The sequence below is a fragment of the Orcinus orca genome, chromosome 9 (genome assembly GCF_937001465.1).
Source record: "Orcinus orca chromosome 9, mOrcOrc1.1, whole genome shotgun sequence".
Taxonomy (NCBI): Eukaryota; Metazoa; Chordata; class Mammalia; order Artiodactyla; family Delphinidae; genus Orcinus; species Orcinus orca.
The window spans coordinates 77,964,440-77,985,588 of record NC_064567.1 but is presented as its reverse complement, the minus strand read 5'-3'; the positions used below and the strand labels follow the sequence as shown (position 1 = coordinate 77,985,588).

Sequence of the window (21,149 nt, the reverse complement as noted above, 5' to 3'; positions counted from 1 at the left end):
CACCAGACATGAACCTGCCCACTAGAGAGACAAGATCCAGCCTCATCCACCAGAACATAGGCACTAGTCCCCTCCACCAGGAAGCCTACAAAACCCGCTGGACCAACCTTAGCCACTGAGTACAGATACCAAAAACAACGGGAACTACAAACATGCAGCCTGCGAAAAGGAGACCCCAAACACAGTAAGTTAAGCAAAATGAGAAAACAGATAAACACAGAGCAGATGAAGGAGCAAGGTGAAAACCCACCAGACCTAACAAATGAAGAGGAAATAGGCAGTCTACCTGAAAAAGAATTCAGAATAATGATAGTAAAGATGATCCAAAATCTTGGAAATAGAATAGAGAAAATATAAGAAACGTTTAACAAGGACCTAGAAGAACTAAAGAGCAAACAAACAATGATGAACAACACAATAAATGAAATGAAAAATTCTCTAGAAGGAAACAATAGCAGAATAACTGAGGCAGAAGAACAGATAAGTGACCTGGAAGATAAAATAGTGGAAATAACTACTGCAGAGCAGAATAAAGAAAAAAGAATGAAAAGAACTGAGGACAGTCTCAGAGACCTCTGGGACAACATTAAACGCACCAACATTCAAATAATAGGGGTCCCAGAAGAAGAAGAGAAAAAGAAAGGGACTGAGAAAATAGTGAAGAGATTATAGTTGAAAACTTCCCTAATATGGGAAAGGAAATAGTTAATCAAATCCAGGAAGCACAGAGAGTCCCATACAGGATACATCCAAGGACAAACCTGCCAAGACACATATTAATCAAACTGTCAAAAATTAAATACAAAGAAAACATATTAAAAGCAGCAAGGGAAAAACAACAAATAACACACAAGGGAATCCCCATAAGGTTAACAGCTGATCTCTCAGCAGAAACCCTGCAAGCCAGAGGGAGTGGCAGGACATACTGAAAGTGAGGAAGGAGAAAAACCTACAACCAAGATTACTCTACCCAGCAAGGATCTCATTCAGATTTGATGGAGAAATTAAAACCTTTACAGACAAGCAAAAGCTAAGAGAATTCAGCACCACCAAATCAGCTCTACAACAAATGCTAAAGGAACTTCTCTCGGCAGGAAACACAAGAGAAGGAAAAGATCTACAGTAACAAACCCAAAACAATTAAGAAAATGGGAATAGGAACATATATACTGATACTTACCTTAAATGTAAATGTATTAAATGCTCCAACCAAAAGACATAGACTGGCTGAATGGATACAAAAACAAGACCCATATATATGCTGTCTAAACAAGACGCACTTCAGACCTACGGATACATACAGACTGAAAGTGAGCGGATGGAAAAAGATATTCCATGCACATGGAAATCAAAAGAAAGCTGGAGTAGCAATTCTCATATCAGACAAAATAGACTTTAAAATAAAGAATATTAGAAGAGACAAAGAAGGACACTACATAATGATCAAGGGATCGATCAAGGGAGAAAATATAAAAATTGTAAATATTTATGCACCCAACATAGGAGCACCTCAATACATAAGGCAAACAGTAACAGCCATAAAACGGGGAAATTGACAGTAACACATTCATAGTAGGGGACTTTAGCACCCCACTTTCACCAATGGACAGATCATCCAAAATGAAAATAAATAAGGAAATATAAGCTTTAAATGATACATTAAAGAAGATGTACTTAATTGATATTTACAGGACATTCCATCCAAAAACAACAGAATACACATTCTTCTCAAGTGCTCATGGAACATTCTCCAGGATAGATCATATCTTGGGTCACAAATCAAGCCTTGGTAAACTTAAGAAAATTGAAATCATATCAAGTATCTTTTCTGACCACAACGCTATGAGAGTAGATATCGATTACAGGGTAAAATCTGTAAAAAATACAAACACAGGGAGGCTAAACAATATACTACTTAATAACCAAGAGATCACTGAAGAAATCGAAGAGGAAATCAAAAAATACCTAGAAACAAATGACAATGAAAACACGACAACCCACAACCTATGGGATGCAGCAAAAGCAGTTTTAAGAGGGACGTTTATAGCAATACAATCCTACCTTAAGAAACAAGAAACATATCAAACAACCTAACCTTACACCTAAAGCAATTAGAGAAAGAAGAACAAAAATCCCCAAAGTTAGCAGAAGGAAAGAAATCATGAAGATCAGATCAGAAATAAATGAAAAAGAAATAAAGGAAACAATAGCAAAGATCAATAAATCTAAAAGCTGGTTCTTTGAGAAGATAAATAAAACTGATAAACCATTAGCCAGACTCATCAAGAAAAAAAGGGAGAAGACTCAAATCAATAGAGTTAGAAATGAAAAAGAAGTAACAACTGACACTGCAGAAATACAAAGGATCATGAGAGATTACTACAAGCAACTCTATGCCAATAAAATGGACAACCTAGAAGAAATGGACAAATTCTTAGAAATGCACAACCTTCCAAGACTGAATCAGGAAGAAATAGAAAATATGAACAGACCAATCACAAGCACTGAAATTGAAACTGTGATTAAAAATCTTCCAACAAACAAAAGCCCAGGACAAGATGGCTTCACAGGCCAATTCTATCAAACATTTAAAGAAGAGATAACACCTACCCTTCTCAAGCTCTTCCAAAATATAGCAGAGGGAGGAACACTCCCAAACTCATTCTATGAGGCCACCATCACCTTGATACCAAAACCAGACAAAGATGCCACGAAGAAAGAAAACTACAGGCCAATGTCACTGATGAACATAGATTCAAAAATCCTCAACAAAATACTAGCAAACAGAATCCAACAGTACATTAAAGGATCATACACCATGATCAAGTGGGGTTTATCCCAGGAATGCAAGGATTCTTCAGTATACGCAAATCAATCAACGTGATACACCATATTAACAAATTGAAGGAGAAAAACCATATACGATCATCTCAATTGATGCAGAGAAAGCTTTCGACAAAATTCAACACCAATTTATGATAAAAACCCTCCAGAAAGTAAGCATAGAAGGAACTTTCCTCAACATGATAAAGGCCATATATGACAAACCCACAGCCAACATCGTTCTCAGTGGTGAAAAACTGAAACCCTTTCCACTAAGGTCAGGAACAAGGCAACGTTGCCCACTCTCACCACTATTATTCAACATTGCTTTGGAAATTTTAGCCACACCAATCAGAGAAGAAACAGAAATAAAAGGAATCCAAATTGGAAAAGAAGTAAACCTGTCACTGTTTGCAGATGACATGATACTGTACATAGAGAATCCTAAAGATGCTACCAGAAAACTACTAGAGTTAATCAATGAATTTGGTAAAGTAGCAGGATACAAGATTAATGCACAGAAATCTCTGGCGTTCCTATACACTAATGATGAAAAATCTGAAAGTGTAATTAAGAAAACACTCCCATTTACAATTGCAACAAAGAGAATAAAGTATCTAGGAATAAACCTAATGAAGGAGACAAAACACCTGTATGCAGAAAATTATAAGACACTGATGAAAGAAATTAAAGATGATACAAATAGATGGAGAGGTATACCATGTTCTTGGATTGGAAGAATCAACATTATGAAAATGACTACTACCCGAAGCAATCTACAGATTCAATGCAATCCCTATCAAACTACCAATGGCATTTTTCACAGAAGTAGAACAAAAAATTTCACAATTTGTGTGGAAACACAGAAGACCCCGAATAGCCAAAGCAATCTTGAGAACGAAAAACGGAGCTGGACGAATCAGGCTTCCTGACTTCAGACTATACTACAAAGCTACAGTAATCAAGACAGTATGGTACTGGCACAAAAACAGAAATATAGATCAGTGGAACAGGATAGAAAGCCCAGAGATAAACCCACGCACATATGGTCACCTTATCTTTGATGAAGGAGGCAGGAATATACAATGGAGAAAAGACAGCCTCTTCAATAAGTGGTGCTGGGAAAACTGGACAGCTAAATATAAAAGATTGAAATTAGAACACTCCCTAACACCATACACAAAAATAACTCAAAATGGATTAAAGACCTAAATGTAAGGCCAGACACTATCAAACTCTTAGAGGAAGACATAGGCAGAACATTCTATGACATAAATCACAGCAAGATCCTATTTGACCCATCTCCTAGAGAAATGGAAATAAAATCAAAAATAAACAAATGGGACCTAATGAAACTTAAAAGCTTTTGCACAGCAAAGGAAACCATAAACAAGACCAAAAGACAACCCTCAGAATGGGAGAAAATATTTGCAAATGAAGCAACTGACAAAGGATTTATCTCCAAAATTTACAAGCAGCTAATGCAGCTCAATATCAAAAAAAAAAAACAACCCAATCCAAAAATAGGCAGAAGATCTAAATAGACTTTTCTCCAAAGAAGATATACAGATCGCCAACAAACACATGAAAGAATGCTCAACATCATTAATCATTAGAAAAATGCAAATCAAAACTACAATGAGATATCATCTCACACCAGTCAGAATAGCCATCATCAAAAAATCTACAAACCATAAATGCTGGAGAAGGTGTGGAGAAAAGGGAACCCTCTTGCACTGCTGGTGGGAATGTAAATTGGTACAGCCACTATGGAGAACAGTATGGAGGTTCCTTAAAAAACTGAACAAATTACCATACAACCCAGCAATCCCACTACTGGGCATATACCCTGAGAAAACCATAATTCAAAAAGAGTCATGTACCACAATGTTCATTGCAGCTCTATTTACAATAGCCAGGACATGGAAGCAACCTAAGTGTCCATCGACAGATGAATGGATAAAGAAGATGTGGCACATATATACAATGGAATATTACTCAGCCATAAAAAGAAACAAAATTGAGTTATTTGTAGTGAGGTGGATGGACCTAGAGTCTGTCATACAGAGTGAAGTAAGTCAGAAAGAGGAAAAACAAATACTGTATGCTAACACATATATATGGAATCTAAGAAAAAAAGAAAAGTTTATGAAGAACCTAGGGGCAAGACGGGAATAAAGACACAGACCTACTAGAGAATGGACTTGAGGATATAGGGAGGGGGAAGGGTAAGCTGGGACAAACTGAGAGAGTGGCATGGACATATAGACACTACCAAACGTAAAACAGATAGGTAGTGGGAAGTAGCCGCATAGCACAGGGAGATCAGCTGGGTGCTTTGTGACCACCTAGAGGGGTCGGATAGGGAGGGTGGGAGGGCGGGTGACACAAGAGGGAAGAGATATGGGAACATATGTATAGGTATAACTGATTCACTTTGTTATAAAGCAGAAACTGACACACCATTGTAAAGCAATTATACTCCAATAAAGATGTTTAAAAAAAAAAGAATGGAATGGAGCTAAAATGGCAGAATGAAAGGACAAGTTTTTCAAATTCTAGCACATAATCAGCTGTTTATTCCACCTTACTGTAAACAATATCTAGGCTGCAGAATAATTCCAAAACAAATAAGATAACCTTATGATTTTGTGTGTCTGGAATAACACAAGTCAAGAACAACTACTGGAAATATTTTAGCCCTCATTCTTCTTCTAGAAACACAGATTACATGGAATGCATGTGTATACATTTGCATTCAAAGATTATTTCTTTATCATACCTGAGCATTCATAAAACATTATTCCTTTTCCTTTGGTGGACCTCAAAAATGTGTGGAAGTACTACTTAAAAATTAAGTGATTAGAAGAGCAAAAACATTGTTTCTAATGCATGTGTTCATTAAGTGATAGTAACACATATGGTGACAAATATTTTGCCTATGTAGACTGAAGCCCTGAGTGCTGATATAATTCAAATAACTGGACAACTGATATTTATTTTACTAACTCAAAATTAGAGGGTTAAGTTAAAGTGGTCATTGTAGGTGAAAGCCGTATGAAGCTTCAAAGTCCAAGAATGACCTACACATAACTCTGAATGGGAAGAAGTCTCTATAAACTCAGTGTTGGGAACTATTGACCTGAAAGCTTGAAATGGCTCCTTATATTTCTTTTGCAGTAGTATTTCTTCTGGCAAAGAAGAGAAAGAAAAACAATCAAAGATACCTCATAGATGCAGAATAGGTCATATATTATGTCTTCTCATCAGTCATTCAACTCTTCTAGCCTTGGTATCCATTTTTGTTTGCATAGATATTGATATTTACTAAATTACTGGCTAACAATAATTGATAAAACAGTGTGACAGTCTTTTCTTTGGGTATCACAGTGCTAGTTGAAAATGTAGGCTACAACAACAGTTGCTTTTTGGGTTTTGAATAACTAGAATATATTTCTTTTAAGTGCTAAGATTGTTCTTAACGAGCCCACAAGTGAGGCATTATTCATCTTCCCTACCTGAATGTGACTGAGCCATAGAAGAAACTTGCTCAGATATAAAAGGAGAGTGTGGAGAAACCAGTGTGGTGCTAAAATCCTACCAGAGCCACACTATCATTAAGTATGCTTATTCATTGAAAATTAATAAAAATTTAATTTTACAATAATTGCTATAGATATAAATGTTAATATTTCATGAATAACTCATTTTCCAGCTTTTAAATCCAAAACTTTGCATTTCTGTTATGTAAAGTAGTATCCATTTACTAACTTTTCATGCCTTTCATTCAGATTTTCAAAGGTTTTAGTATTATACTCACTCTTGTACTTAAATCCATAAAAATCCAAAAACATGTATCAGAGGCAATAAGTTCTTTTAACATGTTCTTTTTTGACATGTAAATGACCTACTGCATTTGACACTGAATCACTTAAAATAAAACAAAAGCGAAGGAAAAGGGCATAGATGAAAATAAATGCATTCAGTAAACTATATAGAAATAAACTGACCTTCTTAAAATTTTTGTTTATGTCAACCAGACTGAGCAGGAAGATGTGGTCCTTGGCTCCCAGCAGCAGCCTGCCCCTCTCCTCATCTAACAAAGTGGTTTGGAAATCCAGTCCTTCCGATGAGCCCAAAAAGGGAATACAGCTATTTGAAAGCAGCAAGTCTACGGGGAAGTAAAAGAAGGATAAAAAGAAAGAAAAAATTCTGAATAAGCAAAATCTTTATTTGCCTCCATATACACACTGTTCCACTTTGTAAATGCATATACACAGCATGAAAGCTCCAATTTAGATATATGAAAACAATATACAGTTTTTAGCACATACTCATTTAGCAAGAGATGGAACTTATATTTGTATTTTATTGACATGTTTATCTTATTATCAAAAATGAATATAAAACATGTTAACACAAAAGCAATAAATGCAAAATTTCTCACAACGCTGTTTTACCTTTTTTTTAAATACCTTTTTTAAAGTAAATCTATTTATCTATTTTTGGCTGCACTGGGTCTTCATTGCTGCACATGGGCTTTCTCTAGTTGCGGCAGGTAAGCGGGGGCTACTCTTCATTGCGGTGTCCAGGTAGTCGTGGTGCACGGGCTTAGTTGCTCCACGGAATGTGGGATCTTCCCAGACCAGGGTTCAAACCTGTGTCTCCTGCATTGGCAGGCGGAGTCTTAACCACTGCGCCACCAGGGAAGTCCCTGACTTCTTAAGTTATAAATTAAAGCATCTACCAACTACAGCAAGATTTGCAAACTGATCAAATTATCAATGTATGCAAAGTAAGCAGCAAACTAAGTGTGTGATAAATCTCAGGCATTTTTTCTCCCTTCTACTTTTGATAGTGTCCAGATTGACCCCATGTCTAGAAGATTACACGGTGCCTATTTCACATATACAGCAAGATGTAAACAGAGAAGCAATGGATTCTGAAGGAGATGTGATCCTGAACCAGTGATGGAATCAGAATTATAAAGCAAGAAGGGACCTTAAAAATCAATTAATGCAAATTCATGATGTTATAAATGGAGGTGTTTAATTCCATCAAGATGAAGCCACATGCCCTAAAGTCACAAAACTATGGTGGCAAAGGTGATAATATAACCTCAATCCCAGTCTCCGTTTATCTTTCGTTTGTTACCAGGCCTAATTCTTTGTTTCGGTTATAATTGTGATATGAACAGATTCCTATTTAAATTTAGGTCTGAGGGTTAGTGGTTAGGACTCCACGGTCCCACTGCTGAGGGCACAGGTTCAATCTCTGGTCAAGGAACTAAGATCCCGCAAGCCATGTGGCATGGCCAAAAAAAACAAAAACCAAAAATAAAACCAAACAAAATAAATAAATAAATTTAGGTCTGAGTTTACAGGAGCCCAAATCTTTTCAATATGTTTCACCCCAAGTACAAAACATACCCTCTCATTTTCTACAATCCTAGACTATTAAATACCAATAAGATAATAATATCACTCATCACTTTTATTAAAGTCCATTATGTTACTGGACTTTAAAACTAAATCATTATGTTCAAGCAATTCATTATCAATTAATGAGAAAAGTAAAAAGAGACGATGTCTTAGAAACAGGCATCAAGATGCTTCCGAAATGTGTAATGGCAGTTTTCAATCTCTGTAAAATGGATATTTGAGTCCCTTAAATTTAAAGCCTATATATTCCATCCATCAACTGTGGGCTTTATTACTATTTGATGTTTTTGAGAATTCCTGTCACTCTACTTTTCTAATTTACAATGATTAAATGTTACTTCTTTTAGTCACTGAGATAGATTTTTTGTCTTAGTTTTGACAAACTAAAAGGTCATATGCTGAAGAAGACACGATACTACTTGAATTCTCAAGTGAGTGTGGCTTTACCAAACATAAATGTCTTATTAATATTTATGAATCATGCTTTGTGCACCCTGGATCGAAGTCTTAACTCTACACGAATTATTTTTCTACTAAAGTTAAATAAAACATTAAGCATTTTTCAGACCAAAGACACAATGGGATAATATATTTTAGCATCTTCAAATGTAGTAATAAGCCTATTTTTGCAGGGCTGATATCCAGTAAATATTCCATATTGATTGCAAAGTAGAACAGAAGGGAAAAGAATGGAACCAAGAGAACAGACAAGACAGATACGATCTAAAGCCTTAAAAAGAGAAAACATTTCACACAAACCTTTATTCAATCAGGCAATTCTGTATCTTCCATGGGATTTCCCCTTGTTTAACTAAGAATGAAATGGGCAAAATGGAAGTATGTAAAGGGATTTCCAAGAGGATATCTTGACCCAACTAATAGAGGAAAGTAGGTTTTAGGTTATAAATCCATACTATTTCAAGTGTCCATAGATCATAATCAACTATTTTGAACTATGCATTGCAATGTTAATTACAAAATGAAACATGGCTAAGCCTAATAAGCAAGAGTGTGAGCTTTAGGCCCAGATCAGCTGCATAATATCCTAGTTTTGCAACTCTGGCTGTGTGATCGAGGACAACAAATTAAAACTCTCTGTGCCTTGGTTTTCTCATCTATAAAGTAATTCTCATGATGATTAAAGGAGGTAATTTATATAAAGTTCTTAGAACAATGCCTTGAAAATAGGAAAAGTTCAAAAAACATTAACTGTTACTTTGAATATTAAACTCCGGTTTGGGCCAAATAAGTTCTATTAAAGAGTATTATCTCATCTTCCATTAAATCTGACTTATGAAGATTAGAACAGCTGTATGTTTTTTAAAATAATATTTGAATAACATTAAAAAGCTACTCTGTCCACAAATATTTATAAGCTTCTAGTACGTGTTAAGTATTGAACATGCTGCTTAAGGTTGTGGAATGGCTGAGTCCTACCATCAAGGAGCTCACAGAGCCCTGTGCAAATAGATATGCAGACAGTACAACATATGCATAGACAATACAACATAAGCACAATAAATTATAATACAAGTGTATACAAAATGTTAACAAATCTTTCAAGTAATTAATTGTGCATCGCCTTACAAAAGGAGGTGATACTTGTGAACAGTCTTGAAGGACAGACAGAAGCTTTACAGGAAAAACATAAAGAAAAGTTTATTCCAAGCAGAAGAGTGCTAGAATGTACAAGGGTACACACCATCGTATATTATACTTACGTACTGCATGTTTAATGCTATCTCCTACTATGGGGTATGAGTTCCTTCAGGGCCAAGACCAGGCCTTACTTATCTTGGAAACCCCAGCACGTATCTCAGAGTCTGAGACAAATCAAGCACTTTAATAAATTTGGGGAATTGCAGTAGTTCAGTATGCTGGAACAGAGAGAAGAGGCAGGGGCAGTGAGAAGTGAGGATGCCTCCAGGTAATTAGGGCATAAGATGGCAGGCTGCGGAGGTCGGGTATTATGTAGGTAACTGAAAGCCACTAAAGTATTTTGTGCAGGAAACGTGACAGAGACTATAGCTGAATATTACAAAAATAAGTCTGGCTGCAGTGTTCAGGATGGATGAGAATCAGGAAAGATGGGGGCAGAGAGGCTCCCCAGAAGTTTCTGAAACATGTTGAGTCCCTGAATTATGGCAGTGCTAATGGGAAGAGGACGACATTTAAGAATCTTGCGTCTCATTTTCCCTCTCTACGCAAACAGTGAGAAAAATAAAGTTGAGGTCATCATTTGCTTTATTTTCTTTTACCATAATTAATCCTATTGGTTTTAGTTTCAAACAAATTTGACAAGGAAAAACAGCTGCAAAAATAGTGACTAACCTGAAGCATTATCACTTCAAAATGATTTAACGTTGCCTTGTAACAATGTTAGCATCAGAACGATTAAAGCATGCTTCCCAGATGCTTTGTAGCCAAACTAAATAACAAGACTTAGGCATTACATATGAAAATTTCTCAGGCTGATGCACACATTTTGAAAAGACCTTGGGACAGGGATTGGAACAGGTTCCCTCTTCCCCAAACAGTTTATCTTTCTTGCATTTCTGCCAAACCAAGCAAAGTCATTTTTGTTTCCACGGGATCATCCAGCCTAGAAAAAAAAAGTTAAATCCCGAGTCTGAATCTTAACACCTAAAGCTGATACACTCCAAGGGTTTCAGGAACCAGATATGGATGCTAGCTGTGCAGGCTGCAAACTCATGCAAGTTAAAGACTAATAATTTGGCAATATATTTCAAAGCTTTATTTTTTCTTTTCTTAAACTGGCAAGTCTCAGGCACGTGATTTTTAAGATTGTCCACAGTTTATAATCCGTTTGAACAGAAACTCCGTCTTGTTTTTTTTCCCCCTTTGGTAGTGGGGTGAATGGCTTCACAAATGCCATTCAGATAGGGCCTGCTCTGTACTTACTTAGCCAGCCCCACCTTTCCTCAGACTTCTAGGTCCTAAATGCATTCTTTGTTCTATCTACCTAAACCTTTGACCGAAACTACCATAATCACTCCTTCTAGCCGTTCTTTTAGCAATTCATTGTCCTATCACCTTGTTCTCAGTTTGTAATCTCACTCAATCACCCAGGCCCTCAAATTCCCACTCTTGTTCTCAGTACTTTCTTGAAAAATCTACAGCTGATTATTTCTGAAATAAATGCAGCAAAGTTATGATTCATCGTTTACTCCACTAGTTTAACTATGGAAATCATGCACATGATGGATTTTAATTGAATGTCGACACAGACCAGATGTTCATAATCCATGATCAATAAACCACGGCAGGGCTTCCCTGGTGGCGCAGTGGTTGAGAGTCCGCCTGACGATTCAGGGGACACGGCTTCGTGGCCCGGTCCGGGAAGATCCCACATGCCGCGGAGCGGCTGGGCCCGTGAGCCATGGCCGCTGAGCCTGCGCGTCCGGAGCCTGTGCTCCGCAACGGGAGAGGCCACAACAGCGGGAGGCCGGCGTACCGCAAAAAATAAATAAATAAATAAACAAACCACGGCAGAGCAACGGGATGGTTCTGAGGTTCAAAACTCCTATAAACAGCATGGTATTTTCCTATATTTGTACGTATGTGTGCATTGCTGAAGAGTATGTCCAGAGTTCATCAACATCCCCTGATATCTTACCAGAAGTCACAGGTAAATTGTATGTCTCCCACATACAGTTAATAACATATTTAGAATAATTTCTCATTTCTAACACAACAAAGTAAGTCTCTACCCTCACAAAACTAGATTTTTGAAAGCAAACAACTGACTCATCTAAGATCGCCAGGTACTGTGCGCATGCTCCAACGACTGATAACGAGTTCCACTCTCATTGACCTCATAGCCTAGAGGAGAGAAAATGCTCATCCACAACAAAAATGAGAATACACATTTTTTTTTCCAGTGGCTGGAGACTTTATCTAGTTATTTATTTATTTAGGCCACACCTTGTGGCATGCGGGATGCAGGACCTTAGCTCCCCGACCAGGGATCAAACCCATGCCCTGGGGTTAATTCTGTGCATTGGGAGCACCGAGTCTTAACCACTGGACCATCAGGGAAGTCCCAAGAATATACTTGTGACAAAGGACAACAGTACTTAAAGTAGTAGACTGTTAAATATTTTTAATAGTAAAATAGAAAGGACTTCCTCTCTGTGTCTCCATTAGCAAAGGCCAAATAACACAATTCTCGCCAATACAGTGGGTAGAGAAACTAAATGGTCTCTGATCACCTTCCAACCCTGGAGTTCTAGGGCATTAGAACCTAACATTGAACTTTGTTAAAACGGACAACGTATCGAGTAACAAACTGTCATTCATCTATTTACTCCAGGCCATTGCTCTGTTCTTTGGAACAGGTAGTCTCTAACCTTTGGGAAGAACAGAAATACGGTATACGGCAATTAGAGCTAAAGGGAGAACTTCTCAATAAACCTGTTTGACTCCTCTGTTACCAATTCAGTGAGGCCCAGAATGGTTAAGTGGGCTTCACGAAACCAGTTTTCTCTTCGTGGCAAAATACAGCAGCAATGAATCCCCTCACCTACAGCCACATGCCCCTCCATGTGAGGGCAAGGCTGAAGATCCCACCGTCCCTGCTATTTGAAATAAATGCTTGTTCTGAAAAGAATTCTTTGTAACTCCCTTTTAGTGTCCCTTCATATAATTGTTCATTCAGCCTGTAGAAACATTTGACCTGATGCTCTACAGTCTTCCTCGCTACCCCAGAGAGGAAAGGAGTGGTCAGTCACACTGAATCTAATAAATTTAGGATTAAGCAGCACAGACTTCCTCAATGTTTCACTGTTAAATGAATAAAATCCCAAACCCTTGAATTCCTGCATTTATTGCCAGAAATTCTAAACTGGGTGGAGTTGACAATCTCTCTCACGAGAAGACTACAGAGCTAAAAAATGGCTTCCCACATCCTTTAAAGAACACTTCACAGGAAGATCTTTTTTTAAAGAAGAAAATCAAAGTTATTAAAGGCAGAATTTCATGGGGTAAAAATAACATCAGCTTTGGGAAAAGTCAATTTCCAGTAGAATTTCTCAGCAGAGAAAGCTTACAGCCAACAATGAATCCAGATCAAAACCCTGTCACCTTGGGGATTCCCTGGTGGGCCAGTGGTTAGGACTCAGCACTTGCCAAAAAAAAACAAAGCAAAACAAACAAAAAACAACCCCCCCCCCAAAAAAATACCTGTCACCTTTCCCTACCATCTCAGAATATTCAGCACAAAAGCACAAATTCTTGCCCCACCTACCCCCTCTTTTTCCTCAAGGAAATAGCCATTATATCAGTAGGGCTGTTCTGAGGGTTCTTGAATACAGTCACATCTCCAGTGTGTTCTCTGCAAAACTGTCTAAATAAAGAAGGAAAGGAGTTTTTTTTCCTGCCTTCCCCATAAATTCAGTTTCTCCCCCTTGATCTCTGAATTCCCTGGGCTTCCATGCCAACCGTTAGGCTCCCAAGATTCTTTCTATGGAACTCCTTCGTCCCATAGTTCCCATAAATGTTTTGGCTACCAAAACACCCTTACCATCCCCCAACCCCCAAAGCCTGTTCTCAGTTTGGGTCCGGAATTGAGTAAAGGGAGCAAACTGCTCATCCCAAAATGAAAATTAGTCACTAATGCTGTGGCTCACTGAGTCCCTTTGGCTCTCTGTGAACCTGTATTTGTCTCTCCCGCTTTTGGTCTGAGGCAAGGGAAGAATTCTTTCTTGGATTTAACGTTTCGAAAGTGAACTCATCTTAAATTGGCCCTACCTGACTTTCAATTGGTTTTCTGAGGTTTGATATCATATGAAAAGACCTTGGTCACCAAGTTGGCTCACTTCCACCTATCAAACATACCCCTTATTCTCTATTTAAGTATCTTTAGTCTCCATAGCTAACTGCTCAAACAATATCAAATGTATAAAGAATGTTATTCAAAGCTAAACTCCCGACAAAAGACTAAATTATAGGCGTATCATCGTTATATTTTCCCAGGTGAAAAGTCTAACCCTAACGTTGCAAATGCAAGTTCAAATCAGAGAGAAAAAACAATGAAACTCTCATTTGCTCATCTGCAATGGAATGTTGGAAATCATTCTGTTCATTAGGTCTTAGACAGAATATTATCTATATCAATAATAAATCAGATGATGCCACATAGGGAAACATAAATTAGGAACAAATAAAGCCTATTAATCATCAAGCTACATTCTTGCCAGGACAGGATGTGAAATAGGAGTGTAGTAATTTTACACCATCGCATTTTCATCTACATCCATGCATTTAAATCACAGGTTTCTTCTTCTTTGGCTAGCTTTCAACAGTAGACGCTTTATACAATCCATCACATGTGAGATTCACAATTTACGATTATGGGTGCCTTTTAAATTCTTACTTTGAGTAAGAATGAATTGTTTTAAATTCTCAAAAGCTTGGCCATGATAAATTTTCCTACTGAGCTATAAAATGGCTAACATTATAAATAACTGATACATTTCCAGAAGAACAATTCAATAACAGAATAAACTGCCGCAGAGGGTAATTCAATAACAGAATAAACTGCCTCAGAGGGTAATTCTGGGAAAGACAGATTCTATTTTGACAATTATTTTCTTAATTCCCTTCAAAGTATTGAGAATTTCTCCTTTTTCAAATTTCAAGGTATATTTAAAATCAAAACACCATGTCACAAGTGAATAGGAGTTTGTTTTCAATCTAGTATGTGTATTTAATTTTTTAAAAACTTAGGAAAGCCATACCTTAATACACCATCTTTTACTGATTCTAAATAGCAAGACAAATATGACAAGACCAAATAATTCCTCAAGATAAGATCACCACAAGTTAATGTACAGAGCAAAGAGTTGTGAGAATAACTTTAAAAAACAATATTTTATAACAATATTACTTTTTAAATTAATTATATTAATCGAAGTATATACATACCAAAAGGTAAAGTTAAAAGGCATATATAAGCCTATCTGTCTCTTCTCCCATCCTCTGTCCACCTCTAATCTAGACCCCATATTAACACATTTAGTAGTTTATTTTCTATTATTTTCATATATAGAAATAATATGTATGTACTAGTACCTTTTAAAACATCATTTTCAGACATTTCCACTGAATTCCTGTTTATAGAAGTTGAGAGTTGTAGCTTTCTTATGCCAACTCTTTCCCTCCAACCAAGCTCCTAACACTACAGTATGTCCATTCTTATAAAAGCTATATTTAATCATTCCATTACTATCGCAAGGTAAATATTCTTCCCTACTTTGAAAAGTAATGTTCTCTAAATAAAGACTATTACAAGTGACAAAGAAGGACACTGCATCATGATCAAGGAATCAATCCAAGAAGAAGATATAACCATTGTAAATATTTATGCACCCAACATAGGAACACCTCAATACATAAGGCAAATACTAACAGCCATAAAAGGGGAAATCGACAGTAACACAATCATAGTAGGGGACTTTAACACCACACTTTTACCAATGGACAGTTCACCCAAAATGAAAATAAATAAGGAAACAAGCTTTAAACGATACATTAAACAAGATGGAGTTAATTGATACTTATAGGACATTCCATCCAAAAACAGCAGAATACACTTTCTTCTCAAGTGCTCATGGAACATTCTCCAGGGTAGATCATACCTTGGGTCACAAATCAAACCTTGGTAAATTTAAGAAAATTGAAATTGTATCAAGTATCTTTTCCGACCACAACACTATGAGACCAGACATCGATTACAGGAAAAAAATCTGTAAAAAATACAAACACAGGGAGGCTAAACAATAAGCTACTTAATAACGAAGAGATCACTGAAGAAATCAAAGAGGAAATCAAAAAATACCTAGAAACAAATGGCAATGAAAACACGACAACCCAAAACCTATGGGATGCAGCAAAAGCAATTCTAAGAGGGAAGCTTATAGCAATACAAACCTACTTTAAGAAACAAGAAACATCTCAAATAAACAATCTAACCTTACACCTAAAGCAATTAGAGAAAGAAGAACAAAAAAACCCAAAGTTAGCAGAAGGAAAGAAATCATAAAGATCAGATCAGAAATAAATGAAAAAGAAATAAAGGAAACAATAGCAAAGATCAATAAATCTAAAAGCTGGTTCTTTGAGAAGATAAACAAAATTGACAAACCATTAGCCAGACTCATCAAAAAAAAAGGGGAGAAGACCCAAATCAATAGAATTAGAAATGAAAAAGGACAAGTAACAACTGACACTGCAGAAATACAAAAGATCATGAGAGATTACTACAAGCAACTCTATGCCAATAAAATGGACAACCTGGAAGAAATGGACAAATTCTTAGAAAAGCACAACCTTTGGAGACTGAACCAGGAAGAAATAGAAAATATAAACAGACCAATCACAAGCACTGAAATTAAGACTGTGATTAAAAATCTTGCAACAAACAAAAGCCCAGGATCAGATGGCTTCACAGGCAATTCTATCAAACATTTACAGAAGAGCTAACACCTATCCTTCTCAAACTCTTCCAAAATATAGCAGAGGGAGGAACACTCCCATACTCATTCTACAAAAGCACCATCACCCTGATACCAAAACTAGACAAAGATGTCACGAAGAAAGAAAACTACAGGCCAATATCACTGATGAATATAGATGCAAAAATCCTCAACAAAATACTAGCAAACAGAATCCAACAGCATATTAAAAGTATTATACACCATGATCAAGTGGGGTTTATCCCAGGAATGCAAGGATTCTTCAATATACGCAAATCAATCAATGTGATACACCATATTAACAAACTGAAGGATAAAAACCATATGATCATCTCAATAGATGCAAAAAAAAACTTTTGACAAAATTCAACACCCATTTATGATAAAAAACCCTCCAGAAAGTAGGCATAGAGGGAACTTACCTCAACATAATAAAGGTCATATATGACAAACCCACAGCCAACACCATTCTCAATAGTGAAAAACTGAAACCATTTCCACTAAGATCAGGAACAAGACAAGGTTGCTCACTCTCACCACTATTATTCAACATTGTTTTGGAAGTTTTAGCCACAGCAATCAGAGAAGAAAAGGAAATAAAAGGAATCCAAACCGAAAAAGAAGAAGTAAAACTGTCACTGTTTGCAGATGACATGAAACTATACATAGAGAATCCTAAAGATGCTACCAGAGAACTACTAGAGCTAATCAATGAATTTGGTAAATAGCAGGATACAAAATTAATGCACAGAAATCTCTGACATTCCTATACACTAATGATGAAAAATCTGAAAAAGAAATTAAGGAAACACTCTCATTTACAATTGCAACACAAAGAACAATATACCTAGGAATAAACCTACCTAAGAAGACCAAAGACCTGTATGCAGAAAACTATAAGACACTGATGAAAGAAATTAAAGATGATACAAATAGATGGAGAGGTATACCATGTTCTTGGATTGGAAGAATCAACATTATGAAAATGACTACTACCCGAAGCAATCTACAGATTCAATGCAATCCCTATCAAACTACCAATGGCATTTTTCACAGAAGTAGAACAAAAAATTTCACAATTTGTGTGGAAACACAGAAGACCCCGAATAGCCAAAGCAATCTTGAGAACGAAAAACGGAGCTGGAGGAATCAGGCTCCCTGACTTCAGGCTATACTACATAGCTACAGTAATCAAGACAGTATGGTACTGGCACAAAAACAGAAATATAGATCAATGGAACAGGATAGAAACCCCAGAGATAAACCTAGGCACATATGGTCACCTTATCTTTGCTAAAGGAGGCAGGAATATACAATGGAGAAAAGACAGCCTCTTCAATAAGTGGTGCTGGGAAAACTGGACAGCTACATGCGAAAGAATGAAATTAGAACACTCCCTAACACCATACACAAAAATAAACTCAAAATGGATTAAAGTCCTAAATGTAAGGCTAGACACTATCGAACTCTTAGAGGAAAATATAGGCAGAACACTCTATGGCACAAATCACAGCAAGATCCTTTTGACCCACCTCCTAGAGAAATGGAAATAAAACCAAAAATAAACAAATGGGACCTAATGAAACTCAAAAGCTTTTACACAGCAAAGGAAACCATAAACAAGACCAAAAGACAACCCTCAGAATGGGAGAAAATATTTGCAAATGAAGCAACTGACAAAGGATTAGTCTTCAAAATTTACAAGCAGCTCATGCAGCTCAATATCAAAAAAACAAACAACCCAATCCAAAAATGGGCAGAAGACCTAAACAGACTTTTCTCCAAAGAAGATATACAGATTACCAACAAACACATGAAAGAATGCTCAACATCATTAATCATTAGAGAAATGCAAATCAAAACTACAATGAGATATCATCTCACACCAGTCAGAATAGCCATCATCAAAAAATCTACATACAGTAAATGCTGGAGAGGGTATGGAGAAAAGGGAACCCTCTTGCATTGCTGGTGGGAATGTAAATTGATACAGCCACTATGGAGAACAGTATGGAGGTTCCTTAAAAAACTACAAATAGAACTACCATATGACCCAGCAATCCCACTACTGGGCATATACCCAGAGAAAACCATAAGTCAAAAAGAGACATGTACCACAATGTTCACTGCAGCTCTATTTACCATAGCCAGGGCATGGAAGCAACCTAAATGTCCATAGACAGATGAATGGATAAAGAAGATGTGGCATATATATACAATGGAATATTACTCAGCCATAAAAAGAAACGAAATTGAGTTATTTCTAGTGAGGTGGATGGACCTAGAGTCTGTCATACAGAATGAAAAAAAAACAAAAAACAAATACCATATGCTAACACATATATATGGAATCAAAAAAATAAAATGGGGCTTCCCTGGTGGCGCAGTGGTTGAGAATCTGCCTGCTAATGCAGGGGACACAGGTTCGAGCCCTGGTCTGGGAGGATCCCACATGCCGTGGAGCAACTAGACCCGTGAGCCACAACTACTGAGCCTGCACGTCTGGAGCCTGTGCTCCGCAACAAGAGAGGCCACGAAAGTGAGAGGACTGCGCACTGCGATGAAGAGTGGCCCCCGCTTGCCACAACTAGAGAAAGCCGTCGCACAGAAACGAAGACCCAACACAGCAAAAATAAATAAATAAAACTTTTTTTAAAAAATGGTCATGAAGAACCTAGGGGCAAGACGGGAATAAAGACGCAGACCTACTAGAGAATGGACTTGAGGACACGGGGGGTGGGGAAGGGTAAGCTGTGACAAAGTGAGAGAGTGGCATGGACATATATACACTACCAAATGTAAAACTGATAGCTAGTGGGAAGCAGCCACATAGCACAGGGAGATCAGCTTGGTGCTTTGTGACCACCTAGAGGGGTGGGATAGGGAGGGTGGGAGGGAGAGAGACGCAAGAGGGAAGAGATATGGGGATATATATATATATGAATAGCTGATTCACTTTGCTATAAAGCTGAAACTAACACACCATGGTAAAGCAATTATACTCCAATAAAGATGTTAAAAAACAAAAAGTAGTGTTCTCTGATTATACTTTCTTTCTTGAAAATAAAAAAAATGTTGTTTTTGTTAATAATTTCCCAATTGTGACATTTGCTTAGACTTCCTTAAGATCATGATCAAAACTTTCCACACCTTCTAAAAAATGCCTCCATAAAATTTTCAAATGGAATTCTGTCAGATTGTTTTTGTTTTCCTTCAGGAAACATCCCCTCTTGGCCCTTTCTTCCTCTTGCTCCAATCTGGACTGTCTATTCTCTGACCTGAGGAATAGCTTCCTCAAACTTCCTTCTACCACTCTCCTAGTATGAAACTCATTTTTCCTGGATCCCATGTCTTTCCTCTTTGATTTATTTTCTTATTTTGGTGAGCCCATCTCCAGAAGTTTCCTAAAAGAGAGTGACTGTGACTTATATATTTGAAATTTTCCATGTGTGAAAATGTCCTTAATTTACCTTTGTTGATAATTGGTCTAACTATAGAATTCTGGGCTGAACAGCTTTCACCCTCAGAGAGCTGAGGCGTTTACATACTATCCTCTGGCTTCCAAAGTTATGGTTTAGAAGTCTCATGCCATCAGTGTCCCAAGCTTTTGAATGTCTTCTGTTTTTCCTTTCACCTCCTCACTCTTGCTATTATAAAACTTAAAATAATTGGCCTGAATATGTCTTGTTTTGTTTTTCACTTATCATGCTGGGCATTCAGTGTGACATCTGATCTGAAAGTTAATTTTCATGATTCAAGAGAATTTCCTTTTGGCTTTTCATTCAGAACAAACAGATGTCAGTTATCTGTGCAACTTTTCTCTAGGTTTTCTCCAGAAAGGGTCCTCTAGCTTACCCAAGGAAGATAATTCTGTACAGGTGTGCACAGAATTTGCATCAGAATATGCTTATGGACTTCCAAGAGGGAGATTCAAAATACAGTCACAGAATAATGTCTTCCTTAATTTCAGTCAGTATTACAGGGCATAAACAATGAGATCATGTTTTCCATTTAGTTTCCCATAAATTGTTAGTTCTCTGCTGATGACTTCAAAATAGACACGTAAAACCCCACTGCCTCTCCCAAGTCACAGTTCAGAATTTCCAGTAGCCTGCTTGGTACTGTCATTTTTCCCCCAACCACCTGGTCCTACTGACTATAATGACTTTAATGACATGACCTAGTTCCCAGGCTCAAGATAACAGAATCGTTTTTAGTTCCTCTTCCTTATTCCCTTACTCTTTTATTCCCCTATTTAAATAACTGCTACCTGTAAGTATATTGCATTTCCCTCACATCAACTTCCAGGTAAATTTAAAGCCTTATAGATTTCCTCATGCAAATTATCTATTCCTTTTCCTCAAACATTTATTTTTATCATCAGCCAGGC

General features: G+C 37.1%; 1 protein-coding gene across 1 annotated transcript in view; it reads right to left on the bottom strand.

Moving 5' to 3' along the window:
- The window catches only part of SEMA3D (semaphorin 3D), a 210,109-nt gene that overhangs the window by 105,733 nt on the left and 83,227 nt on the right, over positions 1-21,149 (bottom strand). Inside the window, exon 5 of the mRNA XM_033440035.2 lies at positions 6,834-6,994. Within this exon, the coding sequence (XP_033295926.1) occupies positions 6,834-6,994 (161 nt within the window). The remainder of the gene's footprint in view (positions 1-6,833; positions 6,995-21,149) is intronic.